This window comes from Neovison vison, chromosome 4, assembly GCF_020171115.1.
Source record: "Neovison vison isolate M4711 chromosome 4, ASM_NN_V1, whole genome shotgun sequence".
Lineage (NCBI taxonomy): Eukaryota > Metazoa > Chordata > Mammalia > Carnivora > Mustelidae > Neogale > Neogale vison.
In genome coordinates this window covers 137,241,648-137,252,014 of record NC_058094.1, presented here as the reverse complement: position 1 = coordinate 137,252,014, position 10,367 = coordinate 137,241,648, and the positions used below count along the sequence as shown (strand labels likewise).

Below are 10,367 nucleotides of genomic sequence, written 5' to 3'. Positions count from 1 at the left end.
TCCTACGAGTGACCTACCGACCTCAGTCCCGTACAGATTCCAGCAGCGGCCACCAGGTGGCTTCTCCCGACACCAGACTGGCGGGGGACCCCAAGGTTTTTCCGTGTTAGATACTTGCCCGGAGCCACACTGCTAGTGTGTGACAGAGCCAGGGACAAGCTAGCTCATGGTACCCAAAAGGCCCGCGGGCCAGGAGCAACCCCACAGTCCCTGTGGGCTCGGAGCTCCCCGCGGGTCACAGTGCTGTCTGGTCCCTGCCCCTGCCCCTGGTAGTTCGCCGGGGGTGCGGCATCCCAGGCCCCACTTGGAGAGGGAGCAGGAGCCCTGGCCTCCCTGGGAGGGCCGCCCCTGCAAACCCTCCTGAGAAGCCATGGCTTGGGATCTGGGTGGACATACAGGCAGTCTAGGCACCGCGACCTGGAGGTCAGGCCAGTCAGGGCATGCTCTGCCATCCCGAGTTGCTTGTTTTCTGCAACAGAAATCCCCAGCCTTTCCCCTGCTTTCTCTTGGCTCCCTGAGGTCCCACAGGCCACTGGTTCACATCCCAGACTCAGAAGGACCACTGGGGAGCTCAAAAAGGCAGAGCCAAGCCCAGTGGACACCCTGTGTCTGTGTCCCAAAGGCTGGCACAGGGGGGCCCGGGGCTTCCCAAAGGGGTCTGCAGCGAGGGCCACTGCCAGGGACATGAGTCCCAGGGACACCGTGGGGCTGGGAGGAGAAAGACTGTTCCATAGCAGGAGACTAACTCAGCTGGAGAAACCTGGGAGCACCAGGGGTGATAGCTGTGCCGGTCTCCACCCCATCCATCACCTTCAGCAAGAGAGACCCTGGAGTGCCTGAGTCAGGACCACTCCCCAGCCACAGCAGTGCTTGCCCCTCACCTCCTTCTCACCAGCTCTCCTCCCAGAGGCTCCATGGCTGGTAGCCCAGGGCTGCATACTTGTATTTTTGTCTTCAAATTAAATGTCTAATGTGGTAGGGATTAGTTTATCCTGGCCTGAAAGCTATAAGCTCCTTGCGGGGTGGGGGGCTGCCCTAGGTAGTTGTAAAGGGGCTCCTGAGGCCAAGGTTTGGGAAACCCAGCTGGGACCTAGGATATGAGTTTCTCCTTCAAGGCCAGGGAGAACTTGCCCGACCCACTCCCTGGGCGATCAGCTGTGATGGTGGAGGGGGGACCCTGGGGAACAGGTTCTCACCACCACTGGGAATGACCGGGCCTGACAGCCAGGGGCCAGGAACAAAAACGCCAAGTGGCCTGTCTGGGACTGGACCGCAGCAGGAGACGAACATGCAGCCCCAACCTCCTCCAGATGCTTCCAAAAGCGCAAAGGGTCCTGGGGCTCACCGGCTACTATCCCTGTCTTCCCTCTGGGGCCTGGGATGGCTCTGCTGAGAGGGGAATCGCCCCATCCCAGACCCACTTGCAAGGCCGGCGTGCTGAGTGGTCCTTCCCTCTCCGTCCCCACCTGGCTCTGAAATCAGACACACCAGCACACAGTTGCCATTCACTTTTCCGCATACTTTATTTGTTACAAACATACAATTTTTAAATACAGACTGTAAAACTCCATTTGCGGAGTCTGCAATGGTGAGGAGTGCACACCAGCAGTAAGGGCTCTTCAGCTCTGGGCTCTGTGTTTCTGTCAGTTTTGCTAGTTAGTGGTCAGCACGGGACCCGCCGGTCACAGGCCCGTCGGAAGCTTCTGGCCGTGCCCATGTGGCAGCCTCGCTGGCGTCCACACCGGCGGGCACCCGAGCTTCCGCCTCTGGGCCGTGAGTGCAACAGCCTGTCTACACTCTGCTTCTGAACGGTTTCCAGGAAGTGTGATTTCTGAACGGCACTGCACCTCACGGGCTCTGAACTGCCCATGCAGCTGTTAAAGTGCATTCTTCTTTTAAAAAATAAGAGGAATAATCTTTACTCTTTAACCAAGGTACTTAAAAAAATGAACTTTTTGGTCTCTCAGCAGATATTCCCAAGTTGATCCTATCGCTACAAATTTCGGCGTTCTATTTACAAGTATTTATAGGGTTACAGGTGGAAGGGGCCTTACAAAATTAAAGGTGCAGCTTCTCTTGAAGCAGAAATCAGTTCTATAAATTCACACATGGGAACACACACTTGGTTTACAACGCACAAGCATGTGGGTATTTACAGAGACGGAAGACGCCCCCAGACTCCTTTTTAAGTACCTAGTTGTCTGTCTAGATCAGGAAGCTCGGTCTCCTGCCATCAAGATTTGGTTTTACATCATTTTGAACGACTTCTGCAGAGTCCCTGCGGGCAGGACCCCAGCCCCGACTTCGGAGTGAACCGTCTAGCGGAAGGAGGCCGGGGGGCTGTGCCGGCGCGGAGGGCTCCTGCAGGCCAGAAGCTGTGCCTCTGGAAACGGATCAGGAGACAAATGGACTCAGGAATGATCCTGGGAAAACATGTGCATGAAGGAGCAAAAGGAAGAATCAATCCCCACCAGCTGTTCAACGACACCGACGGTCTCGGTGATCACCCCAGCACTGAGGGTCGCTGCGGAAGACCCAGGGCAATAGCCTCCTGCTACCGCGGCCGGTGGGGCGAGGCTCGAGAAGCGCGCCCCATGCTCGGGCTTGCACACCTCCCGCGAACTCCCCCAGGCCGGAAAGCTTGGTGTGCAGGATGCCCTGCGGGTCTAGGCCTCGCGTCGGAGCGATAAACAACAAAAACCGCCTGACGCCTAGGACACATGTGCTTCGTTAGAGTCTGGTCCTGCAGTGTTCTTGGGCCTCTCCCTGCAGTTGTGTCTCTGAAAACGGAATTTAAAAAGAGAAGGAACATCCTACTGCCATTGTTTCCAGCCAGGCCGTTCTGAACAGCCCGATCTACCGACGCCAAGAACATGGGGGATGCAGTCTGCCGCTGGACCTCCCAGAGGTAGGACAGACAGACACACTCGCGCACAGGCAGCACGAAGGGGCGCTCCCGCTTGCCCTCAGCAGGACCGCCCCCAGGTCACCCCCGGTGGACACAGTGGACCCTCCCTTGTCGGGGTCCGCAGACCTCTCACACACAGGGCCCCCGAGATTTGCTCCTGGACTCCCAGCCTCAAGCTCGCTTAAGTACAGCCAGGCCCCCTCATCAGACCGTCTGCTGGCACCCCCCCATGGGGGAGATTCCCCTCTTGGCTTCAAACGAAGCCTCGTTCCTCCCGCGACGAGGGGCCCATGGAGCAGGGGACGACCCATGCAGCAGCTGTGCCGTTAGAGCGCGGCCTGGCCAGTCCCACCCGCACATCTGACTCAAAAGGCAGGAGCCAGAATTGCAACACAAGGGAGATGGTGTCACGCTGACGGCACAGTCCCTATTTCCTCAGTGAACTCAGAATACATTCATCGAAGTCTGACTTGGGTCAAGGGGAAGGGGCATCACCCGGAACGTGCCAGAGTGCTCAGTCTTCATGATAAGCCTTTATCATGTTTTCACTTTCCCAATCAGATTTTCACCCTGACAACTGGACCACATTTATTGAAAGAACGGTCTGTTGAAGCCATCAGTAAAGAAACTTCATTTTAAGACCAAGGACTTCATTTTAAGACCAAGGACCAGGAACAGTGACTTTACCTCGCGAACTGGGATAAAGGAACTCACTGTCCCCGAGTGAGCTATGGAAACTTTGCGGGGGTGGGGGGTAGGATTTGAAAATCAATGACTTTGCTTTCCTAGATTTAGAAACTGGGCAAGTGAAGTTCTAGTTTGCCATTTCCGCCCTCTATCTGCAATTTCAAAAATGGGGCGCCGACGCAAACTTTTTAATTTTGTGTATTTTTCTTAGGTAAATGTGGTTTTCCTCTTTTTTCTTTTCTACAACCTATCCCCCCAGGCCGCCCATGTGCCCATTATCTAGGTTACTCAAGGGGGACAGTGTATGTTTCGGAAGACAGTTTGTGGATTTACAGTACTCTAAAACCAACCCTGAAAATGGATCATCTCGTTCACTTACTCTAAGTTCAGTGCTGTTGTTGGCAGGAAAAAAAAAATTACCTTAAGGCTTAAGGGAAAGTAACTTATTAAATTGTGAATGCAGCATTGTTTACTCTCCCATCGACTGGAAGCTAGCAGAATGCATTCTGGATCAGTAATACAAACTTCCTAACATTAGCAAAGATTCTCACTCTTCTTACACAGAACAATATCCATAAGATTATCTAAGGGAGCCTGAGAAACCATGTTCTACATCACACGAAGATCCCATGAATTTCATTATCAAAAAGTGCTTTATCTTTGAGAAATATGTCGGGGTTCCAATGGAAATATACAATGTAAGATCACTCGACACTTTCTCAAGTGAAGTACAAAGTAGAAAAGGAGCAAAACGGCGGGAGGCTCTGCTCTCTGAACAGGCCTCATGCATGTGACTTTTAGGGTGTAGTACATTAAAACTGTTTTCAGAGTCAACAGTGGCACTTTACACCACTCTCCCTATTCTAAAACCTGAGATTGGACACCAAAGCAGTCAACTTTGTTACTTATCAGAGCAATTCTGATCCTTCCTAAAAACAGAAGACAACTCAATTGAATTGAAACTCCAGGGTCAAACCAGGAATGTTCCCCAGGCGGGAAGGAGCCGGACCACACCGCATCCAACGCCAAGAGTGGCCGGAGCAAGGCCTCTCGGTGAGCCCCCTTCGCACCCGCACCCTGGAGGTCACTTTTCTCCTTCCCTCTCACTGATCAAGGCCACGCTATTTGCAAATGAATATCTACTGAGAGATCAGTTGTGCATTGGACAAAGTACCGCAAAGTGGGTTAAAAATGAAAACAAAATTTACAGTGAAGAATTCTGTGCGTGGCTGACACACTCAAGCTTCCCCCTAAGGCTGCCCGCCTCCAGAGCAAGGCGGACGCCCAGCGATAGTTCCGTCTCGACACCTTGTGCAGGTCACACTACCCCCCCCCCACACACACACCGAGGGCCGGTCAAGGTCACACGGAACAAATCATCCTCAACAACTAGCCTGAAGTGTGCAGCCGTTTTCAGACCACTCAATATGAGGGCACTATAACCAGCCTCTTCTGCCCACGACCCTGCATCATTTCAGATTAAGACAGGACAACTGTTTTGTTTTGAGAAAAGTGAAGCTTGTGTCTCTTTGAAAGACATGCAATTGACTGCCAGGTGAGAGAGGGGCCGGGCCACCTGCACCCCCTGCAGCACCCCCAGCCCCTCCCCCGGCAGGCAGGCGGCAAACTGTTATGGAAAGTGACCTGACAAGCAGCCGTATGTGCACGGCCACAGCCCTCCTGACCGACTCCACGCCTCCCACGGCAGCTCAGGGTGTCTGCGCTTCCCGTTGGGCTTCCACTGTTGAGTTCTGGGTGCCATGGACAGTCCCGTGGCGCTCTGTGCAGCAAATGCACTGAAGGCTTTCTCGGCGGACTAGAACCGCCCCCCTACTCGAACCAGAGTGGGGACCATAGAAACCACGAGGCGACGGCGGGATCTCGCCATGGAGTTTCGCTCCTTTGATTCCACCGTTCCTGCGACTGGACTGCTCGGGCCGACGCGGCACCGGCTTGAGAAGCACTCCGCCCACAGCCGCAGAAGGGATCCTCGTTCCCCGCTTCTTAGAAACCGGACTGTTTTGAACATGTGATCAGCTGGGAGGTTTGCCAAGGTGGAAAGACGAGCTCTACATCACTGTTCATAGTAGAGGATGAAAACCAGAACAACAAAAATCTGGTTGTTTCCCAGAATCTGTAATGCCATTTTCTAATCGGAATTAACAGATTTCCTTTGCTAAGCGCTGCTTCTGAACGAGTTCTGAAATCCGGCCTCGGTAACCGACACACATCAAAAGAGCAGTCTCTCTGACCCGCGGACTTCTACTGCCCCAGAACAGTGCGTGCAGTGAGGGTCAGCGAAATGCTACAACCGACCCCACACCCTTCTGTCATCTCCCTGCAGTGAAGAGAGAGGCCGGGAGCCACCCTTGCAGGACAAACGAACCTCAGAGATCGGTTAAGACTTACAAACCCACCACTATGACGTTTACCACTTAATCTTACATAGGCAGGTCAAAATTTTAATATAAATTACTTTTTCCAACACATAGCTTATGCATTCTTTGCTCCTTTTTTTGGAGGATTCTCAAATTGGTATCTAAAGATTTACATATGATATATTACTGTTACATGGTCTAATGACTAAGAAAATTTCTCTGGTAACCAAAGCTGATGCCATATATGGTAGTGTTCTTGGCATATGCTCTATACGCCTCAGACCACTTCCACATTCTTTCTATTCAACTAATTATAGCTTAGGAGCCACTGGTGAAGGACTGTGAGGACCCTGTCACTTCTATGGACTAGAAGGGCAAGGCCAGTTACTGCAATTCAGCCAAACAAAAAGAAAAGGAAAAATGCGCCAGCCCCTTTGCAAAGGGGAGGTACTGCACCTTAGCAAAATCGAACGGGCTCGCTGCCCCTGCGCAACGGAGCCACCACCGAAGCAAAACAAGTTGGTCTGAACGGGAACTGTACACGGTGTGAGAATGAACAAGTCACAGCAGCGAGCGGAGGGCTGCAACCTGGTTTCTCCCTGCTGCCTCCCGGCTGGAAACCGCAACAGCTTCTCCGGATCGAACGCCGGCTTCGCGGCGCGCCCTTCCTAAAACGGCTTAGGGATCTGTTCTCCGCAGCAAAGAAATCAACACTCAAAACACACAGGTCAATACAGCAGGACATTATTGAAAACAGCTGCCTTGTGGTACAAAATACAGTACGAGTATATACGGATGTCCTTAAAACATCAAAAATACTATTGCTCCCATACAATTTAGGAAACATTCTTTGCGACGGAGAAAGTTTTTTAAAAAAAGGAAAAGCTTTAAAAAAAATCCGTTTAAAAAGTCTACTGTGGAGGATGAGAGTAGAGAAATAGTCTGAAAAGGGCACCAATGTTTGTGGCTCTTCCACTTTTTTTAAAAAAAAAAAAAAACCTAAGATCAACAGTATTCTGAATCATAGTCTAATTTTTTAAAAAAAGCCTAATTTTATGTACAGTTCTTTCCCTCCCTCTCGGCCACGATGCATGAAGATGACCTTTTTGTAGATTACTTATTTCCCAATAAATACAAAAAGATTGTATAGATTGAATAATACCAAACTCAGATAATAAAGGGTATGCAATAAATTAAATGGCAGCTCAGATAAAAGGCAGGCATGCAGTTAAAAAAGAAAAATACTAAGATTGTGGAGGTGGGGTTACTTGCCTCCTGGTTGAGAAGGTGTTACCCAAAGAACAGCTACAAACTTGGGAAAGAACGTTTAGCTCCCGTTCAATTCCAAGTCGCCTAGGTCTGTGCCACTTCTAGGAATACCTTGGTGATGGGGAGGGATGTACTTGATTAGTAAAAATCATTTCTACTGAAAATCCATTTAAAATATAGAAGAGGCGATCCTTGAAAACCCCAACTTTTATTCTTGAAAAACAGCTGGATAAACTGGCGAAGGCCAGTCTGTTGAAATTTCAAGATGGTAGAAAAATGCTTCCGGGACACGGTCAGCATTGCACGTTCCCTTCATCTCCACCCCGATGGATTTCAGCTTCTAAAGGGCGCACTGCTCCAATCACTCTCATCCATCATTTGCCAACTTTGATCGGGAGGTACTGAAACAATGGATCGAGTTCTTAAAAATTTACTTTAGAAAGAAAAAAATGATGCTGGAATTCTGGACCTGAGGATCTTTAGTATTTCAACAAATCCACAGACGGAACTGAAGATAGGTGAAGACTTCAGTTTTGGTTATTTCCAACTTTTCGGTGAGGACGTATATTCCATTAAAGCTCAGGCTTGCAGCCGCACTGTTCCTTTTGTAGGTATCTTCAAGTTTTACGGTTGAAAATCCAGTCAACCAGTGGCCCAAACAGCTGAATTAGCCATAATTCAGTGGCTCAGGTGAAACAGCCACAGGGATCTGGCTCTCATTCACCCCTAAGCCATCTCGTGGTGAGGACCTCTGTGCCTGGAAACCAAGGGAAGGACTTCAGTGAGCAGCAACTAAGCCACTCATGACAGTCCTTGTGTTTAATGTCACATTTCTTCCTGTGCCCACCTCAGCAACCCCCAATGTAAAACGACCCTTAGCTCTGAAAAAAGCCTTGGCCAACTTCTAAAATCCTTTAGTAACAGATTCTAGTTGAAGAAATGACATCTGAATCCCTTGGCATCCAGGAAAACAAAGCCACAAAGAGACAAGGACACTGGTCCTGGTTCCACGCAAAACCATTTTCTTTCTATATTCCCCGGTGGCTTCCTGAATTCTCATTCTGCCCTGTCCATGATTATTAGAAGTCGCGCTCCTTTTCACGAAACCTGCACCCTCAGAACGGGGCAGAGACCAAGGCCCCTCTCTTCTCAAGAATTCCACGAAGACCTAGATATGCTGATCTCAATAGAGGTGGAGACCGACACCACAGCACTGAGGCCCGGAGAGCTTGTCAGGCCAGGACCCTCGGGTAGAACACAAAAGCAGTTGTCTCGGATGGGTCTGGGGAACCCGAGCGTTCCCTGGCCCGGGGCACGAGGGGATCTGCACCCCTGCAGGGCTGCCCTGACCGGGTCACGAGCCCCGGCTGGAAACGACGGAAACCGAGAAGCCTTCGCTCAGGCCGTCTGCCTCCGTTCTGCAGGCTGGTTGGGGTCAGTTCCTCGGAACTTTGCTGCTTTCCTCGAATTGTCCGCGATGGTTCTCTTGTGGTCATTTCTCTCAATGAACTGTTCTGTTTTTGAACTTTGTGAGCTCCCGACGGGGCCCCCTTGCCCCGCTTCCACTAGCCCCCTGAAGAAGAGCAGGAAGGGGGCTCTCCAGCCAAGGGGATGGTGGGTGGGGGGCGGGGGCGGCCCATCGGGGAAGCGGCGGCCTCAGTCCTCGTCCACCTCCTCGCCCTCCGACTCGTCGCCACCGCGCCTTTCGTACAGCTTATCCCTCTGCCGCTCCTGGATCTCCTTCATCTCGTCCGCGTACCGGCAAAAGGCGCCCCCGAACTTGCCCCAGGCCTTGAAGGGGACGGTGATAGCGTTGCGATAGGACGGCTTCACCTCGCTCACGCGCAGGAACACGCCGTACTTGTTGCAGCCCACGTCGAAGAAAAAGCGCTTGGAGTCCACGGTGATGGACGTGCCTTCCGGGAGCTCGCCATATAGGCCGCCGCCCGCGCCCCCCGCGCCGCCGCCCGGGCCGCCCGCCAACTCGTCGTCGTCGCCGCCATAGTCGTCGATGAGCTTCGCCAGCGCGTCCCGGAACTCGATGAGGCCCTGCGCGGGCAGCGCGATGGTCTGGCCGCTCTGCAGACCGCCGGGCCCGGGGCCGCCGCCGCCGCGGTTGACCGTCTGGCGGATGCGCAGGAAGCGGCCGCGCTGGTTCTCCTTCAGGTCCAGGTAGTACTTGCGGTTCTCGCGCACCAGGAACTCGCTCTTGAGCGCGCGCCGCGGCCCGCCGCCCTCCTCGGCGCCCGCCGCCGCCGCCGCCACCTGCTCCGGGCTGCTGGGGCCCAGCTGCGCGTAGTGCTCGATGAAGTCGCCCAGGTAGTCGCGGAACTCGGCGGCCACCGCCATGGACAGCGTCAGGCGGCTCTTGGAGCCCCCCGCGCCCACCTCGGCGATCTTCAGGAAGCGGCCCTTGGCGTTCTGCTTCACGTCCAGGTAGAAGCGCTTGTTCTGGATGTCCAGCCGCTTCGAGGCCAGCTCCTGCGTCTCCTGCTCGCCGCCGCGCGCCGCGGGCTGGAAGCCGCCGGGCCCGCCGCCGCCGCCGCGTTCGCTGCCGCTGTCGCCGTCCGCCATCTTCTCGGCCGCCGCCGCCGCCGCGCTTCGGCCGCCGCCGCCGCCCGCCGCGCTCGCGCCCGCCCTCCGCCCTGCGGCTCGCTCTCCGGGGCCCCCAGCCTCGCCCGCCGGCCGCTCACGCGCTCCCGCCGCTCATCGCCGGCCGCCGCCGCCGCCGCCGCCCCCCATCGCCCCGCGCTCCGCCCCGCCACTTCCGTCCGGCTCGCGCCAGCTTCCGGCGCGTGCCCCCTGACGACACCCGCCCCGCCCATACGCCCTCGCGGCCGGAAGCGCCGCGCGCCGCGGCGGCGGTGGGGCGCAGGACAGTGACGTCACGGCGCGCGGCGCCCTGGGAAGCGGAGAGTGCCGGGAGGGGGAGAACGTCCAAGAATGGGGAGGGCGCGGGAGGGCCCGGAGACAGTGTGCGTCCGGTTTGCGGTCGTGTGTCTCCCGGGTGCCAGACCCGTCGAGATAACTGCATTCCTTGTAGGAACAGCGGTTACAACTGCGGCGACCTCTAGAGTGAGAGTCATTAATGGAGGGAGGAGGCCGGGGTCGTCCGCGTTCAGAAC

General features: G+C 54.3%; 1 protein-coding gene across 1 annotated transcript; it reads right to left on the bottom strand.

Moving 5' to 3' along the window:
* Positions 1-1,504: 1,504 nt before the first annotated feature.
* Positions 1,505-9,816, bottom strand: PURB (purine rich element binding protein B). Its single transcript, XM_044245730.1, has one exon. It carries the CDS (start codon positions 9,814-9,816, stop codon positions 8,899-8,901), a length of 918 nt encoding a protein of 305 aa, XP_044101665.1. The 3' UTR covers positions 1,505-8,898.
* Positions 9,817-10,367: the final 551 nt, after the last annotated feature.

Excerpts from the sequence above, each read along its gene's own strand:
- PURB (XM_044245730.1), bottom strand. The coding sequence starts at position 9,816 with ATGGCGGACGGCGACAGCGGCAGCGAACGCGGCGGCGGCGGCGGGCCC.